This window comes from Podarcis melisellensis, assembly GCF_964234715.1.
Source record: "Podarcis melisellensis genome assembly, chromosome: 7".
Lineage (NCBI taxonomy): Eukaryota > Metazoa > Chordata > Lepidosauria > Squamata > Lacertidae > Podarcis > Podarcis melisellensis.
In genome coordinates, this window is record NC_138539.1 from 27,290,884 (window position 1) to 27,309,391 (window position 18,508).

Here is an 18,508-nt window from a genome sequence, read left to right on the forward strand (position 1 = left end):
GCCTTGGCCATTCATTGGAAGACAAAACACAACTCACTAGGGTTTTTTTCTCCCCTCTGTTGATTTAAAATGTCCATAAGTTGTTTATATCCTTTAGAAGGGCAATAATCCATTGGTGATCCATTTCTGCAAAGAATTTAGATACTCATATTCCAGCTAAGTAGATGAGGCAAAATAAGACACCACACTTTGCTAACCAGGGACATAGAGAACACAACAAATGGCAGAATTCCTGTCATTAATCTTCTTTCCACCTGCCCAACAAATGCATCATTTCAAATATGCATCAACAAAATATCCTTTTGAATAACATAGTTCTCAAAAGCCTTTCTCATAAGTGATCTCATGACCTGTTCCATCCTGGAATCACATCATGCTGATTTTTAAACTTCCGGCTTCTTTCTTGGTTCTGTTACCTCATCCTATTTTTCTCAGAATAGCATCACCTTTCTTCTGTCCTCACTGAGCTGCTATACAGTCACTTGACGTATGCAATCAGTATTGCTGTTTCCATATCGACAAGGCTACATGACCTTGCCTCTCCCATCTGACTCACCATTACATTAGCACCTATTCCCTGCATTTTGCATTGTAAATCCCACCTCTGTTCCCTGGTAGCAACTTTGAACAGACCAGTATTGGACTGTTCAGAGGGCTCACAATTACAGCTCCTGTGCAATTATGCAGAAAGTCTAGTGTGCAGCTAGGGCAGAAAAGTCTTTAATATACTTCCCATAGCATTTATTTATTTCCTTTCAAAACTGGATTGCTTGCCAAATAGTTCAGATAACTTCTTCCAAGAATGGCTATCTGATCTGCTTGAAGGAATAAAAATGTCAGTGCCAAAAGGGTAAGAAAAAGCTGACTCAGAAACTGCTTACTACTGCGTCTGATGGCATACACCAGGGAAAGGGAACCTGTGGCCCTCCAATTGTTGCAAGACTCCAACTCCCATCAGCCCCAGCTAGTACAGTATGATCAATGGCCAGGAATGATGGGAGTTGGAGTCCAACAAGATTTCAAGGGAGCAGATTCCTTATCCCTGGTCTTTATTTGGAAACTGATCCAGCAGCCTGGAAAGCATGTTGCCTTTTTGTGACCTAAATATTACGGTAAGGTTGCAAAAGCTACTATGTGTACACCATACCAGGCCTTGTTTTTTTTATCTCCTAGGAATGCAAGTGACTCCCTGGGTTGCATTGTACTGGACACACCCAGTGAACATGAGTATCACTATGTTTCACTCTTCCATCATGACTTCCCCTCTCCCTGCTGCTAATGTCCGACCTTCTCTTTGTGGACTTAAAATACTAGACATGAGCAGTACAGAAGAGTTGTTTTTCTAGATCCAGCTTTGATCACGAGAGCAATAGCTAGGACCTATCTTGGTCACTCCCCTCATTCCATGTTGCATGATTTTGATGAATGATCCCAAACATTGCTTCCTTTCACCTTCTGGTCATGTATCCTGACTGGGCCATCCCACTTTTCCATTTGACTTCCTGGAATAATTATATCAATTTTGTTGCACACACCCCAATCTCTGAGTGGTGAGAAGCTTTGGGGGTTCCTGCAGCTATGCAAGGCCTGATTTCCTTGGCATGAAGGTCAATGGAGATTGTGGTGCCTTTAGGATATATGTTTTATTTATACATATATGCAAACTGAACAGAGCATGGAAGGGCTCACAACATTAACATCCCAACAGATCTTGCCTCCCCCATTAGGTTATAGGGAGATCTCCAAGTGATAGTTTTGGTTCCAGCACAGAGCAAAACAAGCCTCTGTGTCTTCAGTTTCTAGAATCAGCAAAAATTCACTCCCATAGGCCTCCTTGGCCTAATGTTCTCCATCCTAGGATGAAGTGGCATTCACCCAGGTGAGCTGTTGAAAGACCCACCTATTTGTCTATATAGCAAGAAGGCAACCTTTTTGGACATGTAAATGGCAGTACTTAATGGGCCAACTAAGGTCATTATAAAGAGACTGATCTGACTGGTTCCACAGTTTCTTTTACTAGATTCTAAGCATCACTGGATACAGAATTACGGGGCTGGAAGGACCACACCAATATCATCCATCCCAAACCTATAACAATATTATCATAAACTACAGATGATATGCTTTTTGACATTGTCTTATCATTGATTCTGAATTGGACCTGACTACACAAGTTTCTTCTCCAAGGGATCCTGCCAAAGAAAGCAGCATTCTCAGTCATGACATCCCTACAAACTTCAATCTGGTGCATTTTGGATCATTTCATGGAACGGAACATTTCATTTCCATAGTGGACATTTAGTGTATTCTCTAGATATAACCAAATGAAGGAGGATAAGTCTGCTTCAAGTTGTGATTATTTTCACTGAAAATATTTGTAACGTTATCTTTTCATGCAAAATGAAAAAAACAAAATCACTCAGCAAACGTTGTAGTAGATATAACTTCAGTTTAAATATCAAATATGAAAGACATGCATATCTCCCTCTAGTGTGGAAGAAGCTAACAATTCTATAACTTTATATAGGCCAGACATATCTATTTAAGATAATGATGTCATTAAAGGCTTCATTTTTTAAAAAAATGAGTCGCAGGAAATGCACAATTGTGTTTTAAAAAATGAGATATTTTTTTTGTAAAATGCGAATATATTTTTTTAACCCCCCCCCCCAAACCTTTTTGTATGGTGTCCCCAGATCGCCAACCTCCATTTTATCACCTTTGAAATAATATGTGGGACTGACTTAGTGTGTGAACTGAGCGTAACGGAAATATTTTTGATTGCCATAGCAACAAAATATCTTGGTGGGGAAGAGAGCACTCGGCTGAACACATGTAAAGCAACAATGTTACACAGACTTTAGGCCTCCAGCATCCGATCCTAGCGATACAAAATATGAAGAACTGATTGTTTTCTACAGATGGGTCAATAAAGCTGAAACACTTGTGCTGCTGACATATTACTTTGTTGCTCTTTGCCATGGGCACAGGTACTATCAAGTAAAGTGAATGACTCACTACCAGGAAAAGGGTTTGTTAAAAATTTAGAACTTCTGGGTCAAAAACACTCCATGTGCATGTTCTCAAGTTATATCACCTGTGCCATTTCCCCTTAAAAAATGGAAAAAGAGATGAATGAGGCCAGGGGGCCTCTAATAATTTGTATAGGGAAAAGGTTCCAATTCTATAAAGTGCCCTTAAAATGGCTTGTAAAATGTCCCTTAAAGTGTATAACAGATATGGACACGTACCCTGGGATACGTATACTAGATCCCAGGGACATATTCTGCAAGAGGGGCCATTGTTCTGTGGTACACAGATGCAAGCAGGTTTTTTTATTGCTACTTTGTTCGCAGTTTTATTTCACCCAGTCGCGTATGAGACACTTGATGTCAGACTGGATCTGGAATCTTCATTGCCTTATTTCAGTAAATTTTGATACACAGGACTGGCTGAGGATTTGACTGCCAATCATTTTACGACAAGCACTTGTGCATCTGTTAAATGCTATATTCTAGAATTCACCATTAATTAATATTAGAGATAATAAAAGATTGACAATTGTACTGTACTGGCAAACAGAAATTGACCTCTATGGATGATATACTAGAAACTAAGGATAACAACCCAAGGTTTTGGTATGTCTGACAAATCAATAGGTTAAATTCATTCATCGTTTTACCAGTTCGTATCACTGCTAAGTTCATATCATCATCCAAGACCTAGTCTCTTTCAAAATATTTCAAAATATTAAGCATATATCCTCTCTGTGAGGCTGAGCTCTCATAGGACCATCCCACATCATGGACCAGATTCTTAGTCCACTAAGAGGATGTGAGAATTGCATGTTTTATGGCAGCTCCAAAGCCCACAGCTCAATGTCCTCAGTATCCATGAAAATGAAGCCTATGCGCATTCAGTGGAATTTGCAAGGAACTAGGGAACAGGTAAGGGACGCGGATGGCGCTGTGGGTTAAACCACAGAGCCTAGGACTTGCCGATCAGAAGGTCAGCGGTTTGAATCCCCGCAACGGGCTGAGCTCCCGTTGATCGGTCCTTGCTCCTGCCAACCTAGCAGTTCGAAAGCACATCAAAGTGCAAGTAGATAAATAGGTACCGCTCCGGCGGGAAGGTAAACGTTGTTTCTGTGCGCTGCTCTGGTTCGCCAGAAGCGGCTTAGTCATGCTGGCCACATGACCTGGAAGCTGTACGCCGGCTCCCTTGGCCAGTAAAAGCGAGATGAGCGCCGCAACCCCAGAGTCGGTCATGGCTGGATCTAATGGTCAGGGGTCCCTTTACCTTTACTAGGGAAGAGGGTGGCCAGGGGAAGTCAGCAGATATAAGAAGAATTCGTAAACAGTGTGGAGAAGTGTGCCTGTTCCTTGTATCATCACATTCCAATGAAACAAATGGAACAGCCTCACTTTACAATATGCCCCTTCTCAAGACACTCCTTCTTCCATCCAGGTGAACCAATGAATCATCCCAGTCCAACCCTCATATGCAAAGTAGGATATCATGTATTCAAAGCATCTGCCCAGCCTTCCCTTGCAAACTTCCAAGAAAGGCAGTTCTACAACCTTAAGGCAGTCGTCCCCCCCCCCCATTGCTACACAGTGAAAGATTTAACCCTTTGCTTCTTCTCCAAAGCTGTGTGAATCATTGTTTTCTTTACAACGGTCACCGTTGTTTCCTACCTAAAACCTTGTTAACACGTCCCCATTCCCTGCCTGCAGCAACCTGAGCGTTTACTGAGAAATAAAGTCAAGGGGAGTTTAACGCCGTTGAGCGCAACCCCCGCCTTTTGTCTCTGCTAAGATCAAGACAACTCACGCCCTTTCATCTTCCCCTCTTTGCTTCTTTAAGAGATGATTTCACCACCTTCCAAACTCCCTCGTCCCTTAGTCCTGACAACGTTGTCGTCCTCAAACTCTGCTTCCCGAAATCCAAAACAGGGATGTTGTTGGAATATTTTTATATATTATTGGGGGGCGGAGTGTTAAGAGACCTTACCTGCCGTGCTTGTGTGACAAAAAGAGAAGAGCCTAAACAAAGGTGTGACTTTGCGACTCAATCAGAGGAAGATTCCATTTTTTTTACACGCAAAAAAAAAAAGGAAAAGGAAAAAAGCGGACATCTCTTAACTCCCATTGTGTGGACAGAAGCACAAAGGCGTCTCACTCTGGGGAGTGGGTGTTTCTTCCAAACCCCCTCCCCCCTTCAGCGGCCCATTTCCTTTGCGATCCCATTCATTCCTCCACCCAGCCCTACAAGGAACCTCCTCCCTGCCTCTCCCCACCAAACCCCGTCCAGGGCTGGCCTTGGCCGGAGCCGAGGCGGCAGATATCCACGCAGGCGCCGGCGGACCCCTCCTCCCCTCCTTCCCCCCCCCCGGAGGAGCCTGGGGAGGGCGGTCCCCTCTCAGGTCCGCGCGAGGAAGAAGAGGAGGAGGAGTTATGTAGATGACGGATGAACGTTTCTGGAGTGGCGGGGCGAGCCGAGAGGCATAAGCGCAGCCGGGGAAGCGGAGCACGGGCGGCCAGGCAGCCGAGGAGGCCTTGGCGAGCCGGAGGAGGGGCTGCAGCCCGAGGAGGCGGAGGCGGAGGCGGAGGCAGGCGGTTGCTGTGCAAACGAGGCGCCTCGCCGGAGCCGCAGCTGCACTTGGACGCCGCGTTCCCTCCCGGACGGGACGAGCGAGGAGGAGGAGGATGTGGAAGAGCTGACCGAGCTCGATGCCGCCGCGCCGCGTCCTGGACTGAAGGGTCTCCTCTCCCCTCCTCCTCCTCCTCCTCCTCCTCCTCTTGCTGCCTCTGGAGGTGAACCTGCGTCGAGCTGTTCCTCCTCGACAGCGCGGGGGGAATCTCTCCCCCTCCCCTCTTCTCCCATTTGAGAGAGAGAGAGAGAGAGAAACCCACCCGAGTGTGCGTGTTGTGTTTTTGTTTTGGCTGTTCGGAAGGGGAGAGAGAGAGAAGAGGGAGAAGGAGGTGGAGAAGGAGAAGGAGGAGGAAGGCAGCGAAGGCAAGGAGCGCGCGCGCTCTCTCTCTCTCTCCCGCTCGCCCGCCGTCTCTGCCTTCTCCATTGAAGCACAGTTCACTATGATCTTACTCGCCTTCAGCACTGCAAGCCGGGGGGATTTCGTGCATCATTCCAGGGTGTTTTTCTTGCAAGCCTTGCTTTGGATTTTATGGGCTACTGGGTGCAGAGCGGAGCAGTATTTCAATGTAGAGGTAAGATCTATGCACATCTATGTCTGTCTCTCTGTGTGTTTCCTCTCTTGTCTGGGTTGCTTCTTGCATTGATTCAACGTGCAGAAATAAATAAATAAAATAAAAAAATAACAGGGTGTAGGAGAAATCCCAAACCTCCCCAGCAGTCGCTTCTGCGAGCGCAGCCAGTCGCTTCTGCGAGCGCAGCCAGGACGCTTTTCCTTCCTGCAGCCAACAGAGTTTCCCGTTTCTGGTGAGCCGCCTCTTGGTCTCAGGATCCCTTGATGCCCAGGACGGCGAAAAGCCACGGTGCTGGGCTCCGGGGGATTCACCATTGCGCCCTGGCAGTACTGTCCCTCCCCTACTTTAAAAAGAGATGGGGTGGTGGTGAAGTGGTCCTCTCCAAAACGCGCATGCATCCGTACGTGACGGGTGGTAGGTTAAAAGTAGCCACGGGACATTAAGACGCAAGAACAGTCTGAATGGGAGTTTAAGTTGGGGAGGGGGCAGGAATTTATATTACTAAGATCAGGGCGTTGTTGTTTAAATGAAAGTGGAGAGGGAAAAGGCATTCATTGAACAGGACAAGGTTTCTTTTGTCACTTTGAAACATTCCTGTGGACTTTTGCTCCAGGGGCTGCTGTAATGGCTAAACGGATGTCCCCTCAGGCAGCTGCAAACGGGGCGGTGAAGGGAGGCGGGCGTTGTTAAGAGGTGGAGAGGAACTTTGTGAAGTTAGTTAAAATGTGAGAAGGTGAACAGCATCTGGATAGGATCTGCTCTGGGTTAACGGCTAGACTTCAGCTGGGATCCACACCCTACTACTCCCCCAGTTTTTAGCCTCAGCCCAATGTATAAACACTGGATCTGGCTTTTGCAGCACAAACCCTGTACATGTCTACTCAGCAGTAATGCCTATTGAGTTCGGTGGGGCTTGCCTGCACTTTGTGTGTGTATAGAGTCGCAGCCTAAGTGTGGTTGATTATTGAGTGTCCTGCATTTTCTCAGCTTTTGTCCTTTTCTCATATGCTTTGCACCATAATGTCTGTCCATCTGTCTGCCAAATCAGTCCCAGTTTGTCCCTTATGTTATCATCCTTATGCATGGCCTCCTTTCATCTTGCTCACCCACTGCTGCTGGTTCAGGAGTTGAAAGAGACCACACAAACCATAACAACTCCCATTCCTGTATCAGACTTGATCCGTCTTACTGATTACACACCTGCAGCTCAATCCTTTGCTGACCCCAGTGCTTCTTCAGACCCAAAGTGTCTCTTAGTCGTGCACATTTGAAATTTTCTTCCTCGTAAACTCCTGTTCTTCTGGCTCTCAGGATCTCAAGCTTTCTCTGGATGTGCCCCCCCTTTTTTTAGCCATAAGAGGAGACTCTCTTTAGTCTGACCATATAAGACTCAAATTTTCTGTGTATGTCAATAATATAATTTGTCTTTCTCTTCTAAGGATACTTGTCTATGACTGAATTTCCCAAACCTGGTCACATTCATCTATTGTTTCAGGGCTATCCTGGCTATTCCGTCTTGGCTATATTTCATTTTGGCTTCCTCCCACAACCCTGTATTGCCAACTCTTTCCCCCGATGTCTTGTCATAGGGCTAGGCTGAAAGGTGTGAGCAATACCTGACACCCTTTGGCCTAATTCTGGTTATGGCTGTTGGAGCTGACTGTGGCAGGAATGCCACTTAGCCAAACTCATTCTGCTCTCGAGAACATCCTTTATTCCCCTCTTTACGCTCATTCTTCCAATGAGAAGTGGAGGAGACTGCCAAGGGGAAGGGGGGAAAGCCACCCAATAGCATCACGCCTAGATAGTGCCACATGCAGGGAGTCAGGTAGGCTTTCCAGCTCCAGAAGCATTTCCTCCTGCCACAGCTAGTTGCTTTGCCAGCTGTCTACTCTGCAGGACGCAGGCCAGCAGCAGATGGTGCTAGGACATGAGGAGTGAAAGGATAGTTTAGGGAATCTAGGAAGACACCAGTAAGTAGCAAGGGGGAGAAACTAGACTTACATGGAACAGTGAAGTACGGAGGGAAAACTATGAATGAAGAAAAGTTGGAGAAGTGGGTTTAGTGTTTTCCCGCTTCCTGATACAATGTTTCAGGTGTAGTGGTTAAGTGTGGTGTAGTGGTTAAGAGCGGTAGTCTTGTAATCTGGGGAACTGGGTTTGAGTCTCCGCTCCTCCACATGCAGCTGCTGGGTGACCTTGGGCCAGTCACACTTCTGTGAAGTCTCTCAGCCCCACTCACCTCACAGAGTGTTTGTTGTGGGGGAGGAAGGGAAAGGAGAATGTGAGCCGCTTTGAGACTCCTTAAAGGGAGTGAAAGGCTGGATATCAAATCCAAACTCTTCTTCTTCTTCTTCTTCTTCTTCTTCTTCTTCTTCTTCTTCTTCTTCTTCTTCATAGTTGTGCTTCAGAGCCAGTGTATAACTGGAAGGTCATGTGTGAAAGTGTGAAATTCAATATCTATATTGAAATACTTTATTGTCACTTGTACAACTTGTATACAGTGAGATTACACGAGCACCCCCCATTCATCTACTATATCTCTATAGCCACTATATCTATCTATATCTATATCTATATCTATATCTATATCTATATCTATATCTATATCTATATCTATCTATCTATCATCTATCTATATCTATATCTATACATACTGTATATAAAATTGTCCAGTAGCACCTTAGAGACCAACTAATAAGCTTTTGTGTGCATGCACGCTTTTTCAGATACACACGAAAGCTTATACCTAGAACAAAGATAGTTGGTCTCTAATGTGCTACTGGACAATATATATATATACGAAAGCAAATATATATATATATATATATATATATATATGACTGTGTCACACCAACACAGCTACCTACCTGAATCTGTGAAATTCAAGCGTTTGATTTTGTTCAACAAAGGACCCTCTCCTTTTTTCTTTTTCTTTTTTTGCCTCTGGCCACCTGAAAAAGAGAGGTGTGGAGAGGGTGTGTATTCTGTTCTTACTTCTGGCTCTGCCTACAGTTAGCAGCCATGCCCTCAAGTAGTCCTAGTAGGCATTAGTCACCACTGCTCTGTTCTGTAGGCCATTTCGAAAGCTAAAGTGGAATAATCCAGGCATAGAAGGATCTTTGCCATTCCTGGAGGCTAGCACACTTGATTTGTCTAGGGAGCAGGTGGCTGGGATTTCTCTGGTCCTGGAATAAATCTCTTGAGAGCAAAGCGCGGTGTCCTGCCTTATCGTCTTCTGCCTCCTTGAGATCAGCATGGTCTCTGCTACCAGGCTGAAGGGAAATTAATTTACATTTATCTCTGAGTAAGGCTGAGAGCTTTTCAAGTGCCATTTGTTGTTGTAAAAAAAACCAAACCCGGAGTAGCCGGAGCCACAATGCAGAGGGAACGTGAGGCTAAGGAAGGACTTGGCAGCGATTTGGTGACTCTGTGCCATGGATTTCTCTGTGTCAGCACCAGACCCATAAAACACTTGCACAGGACAATAAATCACGGAGAACCCATCCCTACTTGAGCACAGCAAATTCTGTTCCAGGAGCAATTTAAACAAACATAGAAGTGAGGGGGCTGCTGTAGACCAGAGTCCATTGTAATGGATTTATGGAGGCTAAGCTCACATGGTTGGTAGCATAGGAAATGGAATTTAATTTCACTAGGGCCACTTCAACATGGATCTGTGTTATTTATATTGTTGTTTGGTCATTCTTGTAGCATTAAAACAAATACTGAAAGGAGGGCGCGTATACACACACTCACCACCTGTTGCACATACAGACATGGTTTATGGTGAATATCTGTTTTTGTAAACACTGGGTTCTACCCAGCTAGGTTTTAACCAGAGTAGACCGACTGAAGGTAGTTTCTGCACGTGCTGTAGTGGGAAGCGAGGGGCAGATGGGGCTCTTCAACCTGGGAAGGTAGCCCATCTAGGAGAAGGAAAACATTGCTCCCAAACCTCCATTGCCTTGCGGGGTATCTTCGGGAGATGAAAATGCTAAGAGAGTAAACCCTACAGACTGGAGTCCCTCAGACAGTCGTGCTCCTCCTTCATGCAACTCCCACAGCCATCTGGTGCCAAACATATGGCTATGCTTCCCTTTGGACCACATCAGTGAAGCTGAGAGGGCTGTCTTGTCATCTGTACAGCCCAGGACCTCCATACACACTGCCCAGGTTTATGCCCCAGGGAGGTCATTTAGGTGTTGTTAACACAGCAATTTGACTTCACCCCTGGAGGCGCACCCCATTGTCTCTTGAGGCAGATGAATGCCAACAAGACTGATTGAAGTTAGTGATTGAAGTCATGGTGATTATTTTCAATGGGTCTACTCTGAGTAGAACTAACATTGGCTATAACCCTTAGGCTGCAGTTCTATACTTACTTTGGTTTAAGCACAATTGAACTCAGTGTGCCTTACCTTTGAGTAGATGAGTATAACATGACACAATTACTTGGTTTTAGCAGGAGGCTTCCAAACATGTACTCTCCATACCTGATCTGGAAATGGCTGATTCTTCTGGTTTCCATCCTGTATATTAGTGATTTTTTCTAGAATTACTGGAGCTCAGATTACTATGTGTATGTATATATGCTTTTCTTTGTATGTCTTGGAGTTGCAGACTCAAATTCTGCTAGGTGAGAGCTGTAAAAATGTCAGTCATCAGTAGCATCAAATAATTGTTGACACTGTTAATGGGATAGTCCTCAGTGATGTGGTTATGACCAGGGGCATAGGAAGGGGGGTGCGGGGTGTGTGGCCCACCTTGGGTGTCACTCCTGAGGGGGTGACAAAATGGCACACCGTGGGGGGCAGCACTTACCACGGGGTCTGGCCGGTAGTGTGCCTGAGCCACGCATCTCTCCTGGGAGTGACACGGTGGCTCAGGGCTCTACGATGCCCAAAATGGGCAGCATGGGGCTTGTGTCTGCCAGGCGGACTCCATGGGCAGCTCACCGCGGCACCTTCATGGGCGGATCACCCCGGCGCCCCTGTGGGCAGTTCGTCCCACCCCTGCCGCTTTGGGTGCCGGAACAGCTAGGTACGCCCCTGGTTGACACATACTTCTGTATTGGTAGTCACATAAAAAGGCTATGCAATAGACAATGTGAAATCCTGTTCAGTAAAGCGATAAACACTGGCAGTTCAGAACTTGGTATACAGAATTGGAAGTCTTGGCCTTGACCGCAAATTATCATTTTAGATGATAAACTAATTAATCTGCATGTTATGTAGGGCTGTGCCATTGATTTAAGAGCATTAGATTCATCTGTTCATTTGATTGTGTGCAGAAATCTGCTGTCTCTGAAATGAATGAGGATTTGGTTTGGGTGCACCCAACAATATGTGTGAAAGCAGGCTCTTGAACTGGGGGCACCATGCTTAATTGTTACTCTTGAATACTCTGTGTCCTGATTTGGTTGGTTGAATGGATGGTTAACGCCATCGCAAAGAGTCAAGTCATCCTTGAATGTTTGTTACACTCGAGTATGTTCAACGATTGGGCTTAAGAGTCAATTTTACAGGGTAGATTGTGTTAGTCTGCTGCCGCAGAGCAAATCTAGAGTACTATGGCAACATAAAAAGTAATTCATAGTAGCATGAAATCGGCAAGGAAGGAGTAGCAACCAGTGTGGCAGTGTGGGTGGCTTCCCAGTGCTGAGGTTGCTGCCAGTAGACTGAGAGGGGAAAGTTGGCATGGCACACTAGCATTGGATTGGCTCTGCTGCTGAGCCTGTGCTATTCCAACCTCCCTGCTGCCTCACTCCTCTCCTGCTTAGTTACGGGCAGCAACTTCCATGTTGGGAAGCCAGATAAGCAATCCCACTCCACTGACTGCTGCAAGGAAGAACTTGCCGCATCAGGGAGGATATAGGTCAAAGTCAACTACCTGACTGATGCCAGCCAGAGCATTGGGAGGCAGACCACTCTCTAACAGTGGCATAATAGCCAGGTTGAGGAAGGGAGATTATTAAATGAGAAGAAGACTCTCGTGTTCTTCTAGCCAGCTTTAGTAAGGGTGGAAATACCACATTATTCTACTTATTTGATGATACCTAGTTATTTATTTACTAAATCTCTTCCTTGACGGAAACCTTGAACTGGTTCGCATAAAATAGAATAAAAACCTCTTGAGGATTTGTTGTTACACATTTTTAGAATAGGAGATAATGCAAGGACATAAGAGGAAGAAGAAGAAGCCTAGTCATGGTGCTCCCAGCATGGTTCCCCTGTGTGCTCTGAGGCTGGTGGGTTGTGTGGCAAAATCATGTTTGCTCTTTTTTTGCTACTGAAAGGAGTTGTGGGTCCACTAGAAAATGCAGATGCTGCTGTTAACATGCATGATATATGGTGCAATAACAAATTGCAGTGCCGTGAAACATGAGGGCAGGCAATGACTTAGACTGCAGTGTCCATAGATCAGTATTTCATGTTCTTCTGTAGATTTGGCAACCTGAACTTGCTTGTAATCCCTAATAATAAATAAGAGACCTTAGGAGCATGGGCAGGGTTTGGCTACTGCACATTTCCAGCAGTGGGAGAAGAGAACTACTGGCAGAGAAACTGCCATGTCAAGTTACTGCCATTTTGCTTTTCTTACAACCTGTTGGCTACAGTGAGAGGCGTGCCATTTTTGTGGGAATGCCAAGGAAGTGAAAGGACTTTGGATGTAATGTGTCAACACCCACCTCTCCTATTCCCTTCCATATCTTATTATTCCGCTACTCATCCAGAGGAACATCTGTGCTGGTGGAGTTTTTTTTACTGACATGTGGGCTTGCAGTGATATAAGTGTCATTCCACCACCATCCTGCCTTCTCTGCCAAAAGAGAAGCACATAAACTCTCAGCCAACTTCTTGGTGAGGCTTGGATCACACATTTATCAAGTTAAAAATACATGATGGGAAGTTTAATTCCAGAGCCTTGCAAATCTACAAAAGTTATTAGCCCATCTGTCACCTTGACTTATCATTTTTGAAATTAAGAAATAGCCCCCGTCCCCCAAATTTCATAAAATTTCAAAGCCTAGTTTTCTGGAGGTAATTTTTATCACAGTTGATCAGATGAGTTGCTATTTTCTAGCCCAGTGTTTGCTCCCCGGTTTATCACAGTTGCATGAAAGTCAAAATTCCATAGAATCCTCATAAATCTATATCATTATAATTAGATGTGCTGGTGTCAACCCCTATAGGAGTCAATATTAACTGAAAATCCGGTAGTTGCTGAGAGGTCACATCCTTAACTTTCTGTGTATGCAGGGACACCTACTTTTAATTAAACATGGTTAGGATTGAGAGCTTTGCTTCCATTTCCCACCACAATGTTATTTCTGTTGTTCCGCCTCGCATATATATCATTGGTAAATACTTAGGAGCAATCCAGTGAGATTTTCAAAGCAAGCCTTGCTCTTCTACAAGCTGTTCCTTAAGTGACTTTAAACTTCCCCTTTTAATAATCGTGGCAGTTTAATTGCTTATTATGGAACATAACACAGTGGAATCAAAACCTCTGAGAAATGCTGTCAAAAATGTAGAATTTTCTTCCCCGTGGCAAACAGTGGCTGCAAACTTGTTTTTCACTGCTAACAGACTTCACAATTAATGGCCTGTGGTTGCTGAATTGCTGCACATGACCTTTTTAGGTTTCTGCATTTATCTAACACCCTGATCCCTATGCATATTTACCAAGAAATTATCTGTGTCAATTTTAAAATTGAAGTTTTTTCCCCCAAGTAAAGTATGTTAAAGCACATTTAGCTGGAAGTAAGTCTCACTGAACTAAATGGGACTTAATTCCAAGTAAAAGTCTGAAAGCTATGTGTGCGCTTTTGAGCCACTATTTCTGTTAGGAATAAGTATGGAGAAATTGGGTTAGCAACACCCCTCTTCCCTTTTTGGTGTGTTATTATTAGGACGTTGGGATGCTGAAGTATTCTAATGAGAGCTTATTAAAAACCATCCCAGGAAACTCAAAAGAAGAAGTGAAGACTATCCTGTTTCTTATGAATTTTGGAGCACATTAACTGTCTTCATATTGCTCTTCTTCATGCATCCCACCCTGAGATGGTAGTAATGCCTGTTAGAAGGAACTGTGCTCATTATTGGACCTATTCTCAAATTGTGAAATTGAAGCTGGTTTCCAAAATGATTGGAAATGGTTTCTTGATTCTGGTCCTGCAACATTGTTCTTCTTGACCAGGGGCTCAACTCTCGCTATCCATGATCTAGTCAAGTTTGCACAGTGTAGTTGCACAGTGTAAAGAAGTACTTTCTTTTCTCTGTCCCGAACTGTCCAGCATTTAGCTTTCTTTGTTGGCTGTCCATGAATTGTACTGGTATAAAAGAAGGAAGGAGCTTTTCTCTGACCACTTTTCCACACCATACAAAATTTTATGTGTCTATCGTGTCTCCTCTTATTTGCTTTTCTCTAAAGTAAAAAGCCCCAAACTTTTCTCCTAAGGGACTTGTGCTATCTCATTGATCATTTTGGTTGCCCTTTTTTTGAACATTTTCCATCTCTACAATAGTCTTTTTGAGGGGAGATGGCCGGAACTGAACACAGTATTCCAAGTCTAGTCTCAACATTCTTTGTATAATAGTGTTATGTTATTGGCAATTTTATTTTCACGTCCTTTCCTAATGATCCCTAGCATGGAATTTGCCTTTTTCACAACTGCCTCACTTTGGGTTGAAACACTCATTATGCTATCCACTAGGACCCCAAGGTCTTATTCCTGGTCAGACTCTTCTCTGTTCAGACCCCATAAGCATGTATGTGAAACAATTTTTGGCTGCAATGTGGATCCTTTTTCACTTGCCTGCATTGAATTGCACTTGCCATTTTACTGCCCATTCACTTGATTTGAGAGATCCTTTTGGAGTTCTTCACAGTCTCATTGTTTAAGGACTCTGAGCAATCTAGCACCACCAGCAAACTTGGCCACATCACTGCTCACCCCTAACTGTAACTCATTTCTGAACAAGTTAAAAAGTATAGGTCCCTATACAGATCATTGGGGAACTCCCCTTCCTCACAGCTCTCCATTTGGAGAACTGTTCACCTATTCCTACTCTGTGTTTCCTTTTGCAATGTCTCTTATTCCATGACTGCTCAGACTACTCAGACTTTGGTGAGATAATTTGTTGAAAGCTTTTTGAAATTCCAAGTATGCTATGTCAACCGAATCACTTATGTTGATATGCTTGTTGACACCCTTAAAGAACCCTAATAGGTATCTTGCCAAAAGTGTTTTGAAAGCCTAAGTATATGATGTCAACTGGATCAACCTTATCTATATACTTGTTGTCACTGCTGAGTGAGATGAAGGAACCGACCTGGACCCTGTGATCATCATCATATTTGGGACCAGGAGGTAGGTTGTTCTTCAGGTCTGTTGGCTGTCCTGGGGGTTTGGCCTTCCTCATAACAACTTTGGCATATAAGTCCAAATAAGTCACAGTTGGAGGGGAGGTTGTAAGCCTCTGGCTGCCCCTTGAAGAGAATGGGGTATCCCATTAAAGGGATCCTGGAGGGGGCACTCCTATCTGGATGCCCAGTTGGGGCTAGGGCCATAGCACTCCTCCAAAGGCAAGTTTGGGGTGTCTTACCAATTTGATGTATGTCATAGTATTTCCTTGCCATTGACTCAGACTCATGGAAATCTTCCAGCAGGCAGACTTCCTCATGGAAATCCTCATGGAAATCTTCCAGCAGGCAGGCTGGATGAACCAGGTTCAGGGCTGTCTCAAGCATATGTGGTGCCAGGATGCAAAGATCTGCCCGGCATCCCCCCCCCCAGGTTGCCCAGTCCCAGGTACGCAGGAGGGCAGAGCTGGCCTCAGCATCTTGCTGGCTCAGTTGCCCCTGAACTCGTGGTGCAGAGCCACCCGCAGCAGAAGAGCCCACTGCGACACTCCAACCGATGGGCGGCCTCTTCTCTAGACTCAACTCTTGGGCCCTGGACTCTCGGCCTGGCGCCCCTGAGAGCCCAGCACCTGGGTGCCCTGCACCTCTAGCGCCTATGGGTAAGATGGCCCTGACCAGGGTACGCCCAGTGCCTAAGCCTAAGCCATCTGTAATCAGTATAGTTGTGGCCTAATTTGAAACAAAGATCATTGTCACAAGAGGCTATTCAGATACATGCATGGTCTGGGGTTGGGGGCTCACAGCACGTGGGTCTGCAACTATCGTTTTGCAAAAATGTAGACCTTTGATAACATCTCCAGACAACATTACTTTAGGAAAATTTACATTAAAAAATACTGTACAGCCCCCACCCCCAATAACATATGTTCACTGGGTGGCTCATAAGAAATAATTGTGCCAAGAGCTTTATCTTTTGAACGGAGGTTGTATGCTATTTTGATGGTGTTTATTTCACTTATGTGGTTGCTTGGCAACCATTCACACCACACTGCTGCTTATTGTCATTCGTTGTAAGCATATTTTAACATACTGGTGATGTTATTTAAGGATTCCCATCTTCAAAGAATTCACATTTAGCATTAATGCTAGTAGTAACATTTAGAACTGCTACTTCACTAATTATGTAGTAATGATTTCTGTGTTTACACCAAATCATTTCTTTGTTTGTTTCCAGACCTTGGCTGAGTTTTTGTGATGGATAATATGACAGGTGTATGTATACCTTAAGACTTAATTTCTTCATCCATATAGTCAAGTATTCCTCCAAGCATTGGGGAAGAGCTTTGGCTCAGAGTTGAAGCTCAGTCTTTATGTACAGAAAGTCCCAAGTTAAATCCCTAGCAACTCTATGTAGGGCTGGGATTGGCAAACAAACAAACAAACAAACAAAAAACACCATTTGTGAAGGGTCACTATCTGTCAGTATAGACAGTGCTGACCTAGACTGAACCCCAACAGTCTGACACAGCATAAGAGAGCTTCCTATGCAATCCAAAAACAGATGGGCCCTTCAAAGATTTGAAATCTTTTTTTCACTCTCAAGGTTTCTGAGGGTTGCAGTGCAGAAGAGGCATTTGGCAAAATCTGCTTGCTGCCACTGCAAGTGAGAGGAGTTTGGAACTGATTTTGACACGAGAATTACTGTTAAAGTACAAAATTGTTTCTTTCTTCTTAACTGCTACAGTAGTTGTGCCGCTAAACCACATGTTACCATTTGATTCCCACGAGAAGTCTGAACCATTGTGCTCTTGCTCAGGGGAAACGGCAATGCTGTTTTTTCTAAAGGACTTGCTTGTGAGCTGTTTTCTAGCACGGATTTCATATATCTATCTGTATATAAATCTGTCCCGATTTAGACCGGTATGGGTAGGTTTCTTTTGGTTTCTGGTCCGAAGCCATGTAGAAGGAGGAGGAAAGGGGGCATTCGTGAAGCGCCTGCAGTTCTACTATTGGTCTTGAAAGGAAATAAAGGTAAAAAAGCAAATAGAAAACTTTGGTCACTGCTGTTTCACACACAGCAAAAACCAAAAGCCCTTCTGTAATTATTCATAACTTCAGTGCACCCATTTCATGCTACATCAAATGGGAAGGTTCTCAGTAGGAATGGAACATCTGTCAATTTTGGTTTCTCATTTTCCTTCAGTTCACATTTCTGGATTTGCTTTTTTAAAAAGTCGCCATGACAATTCACCAGCATTTTTGTGTGAATTTGTCCTAATATACACATTTTGTATGCAATTTTGCCCAATGTCTGCATTTTTGTAAGGCAATCATCTATAATATTATCCACTTTGCCCTAGTATATGCATTTTGTACACATTACTTAGTAGGAGAACAGTATTGCAATATTCAGAGAAAAGTGAATTCCAAAAGATAGCCGTGTTTGGATTTGTGCATTGCTTTAGATTAGAATGTTTGCCTTTAAAACTGAAGTGACTTTCTCATCCATCCCTAGCTCACAACACAATGCTATGAATATTTACTGAGAAGTGCTCAGTAGGTCTTACTCCCAGGAAAGTCTGCATAGGATTGCCGCTTCAGTTGTTTGAGCAAGATCTTTTCAATTGTACAGTTTTTGTCAGATCTAATTTTTAGGTATAAAATGAAAAAACTGTTTGGTGTTCTTCATAGTTGAGAACCCCTCATTGGTTACTAGGTTCCGAAAAGAGCAGATGAGAGGGTAATACAGTAAGAATACAGTAAGTAAGTAAGTAAGTAAGTAAGTAAGTATGGAGAATACAGTAAGTCCACAACTTATGCACATTTTAACTTGCACACATTGGGTTTTACACACTTGGCAAGGAGAAAAGAGAAAAATAAAAAGGGGGATGGAAAGGGAGCAGGTGTCCCAG

General features: G+C 44.1%; 1 protein-coding gene and 1 long non-coding RNA gene across 4 annotated transcripts in view; one reads left to right on the forward strand and one right to left on the reverse strand.

Moving 5' to 3' along the window:
• The window catches only part of LOC309374728, a 76,391-nt gene that overhangs the window by 36,649 nt on the left and 21,234 nt on the right, over positions 1-18,508 (reverse strand). For both annotated transcript variants that reach the window (XR_014170687.1, XR_014170688.1), the window contains exon 4: positions 9,098-9,173. This is a non-coding gene — a long non-coding RNA (uncharacterized lncRNA). The remainder of the gene's footprint in view (positions 1-9,097; positions 9,174-18,508) is intronic.
• MMP16 (matrix metallopeptidase 16) overlaps positions 5,440-18,508 on the forward strand; it is a 178,993-nt gene continuing 165,924 nt past the window's right edge. For both annotated transcript variants that reach the window (XM_081919749.1, XM_081919750.1), the window contains exon 1: positions 5,440-6,227. In XM_081919749.1, coding sequence (XP_081775875.1) covers positions 6,096-6,227 — 132 coding nt within the window. In that variant the 5' untranslated portion in view covers positions 5,440-6,095. The remainder of the gene's footprint in view (positions 6,228-18,508) is intronic.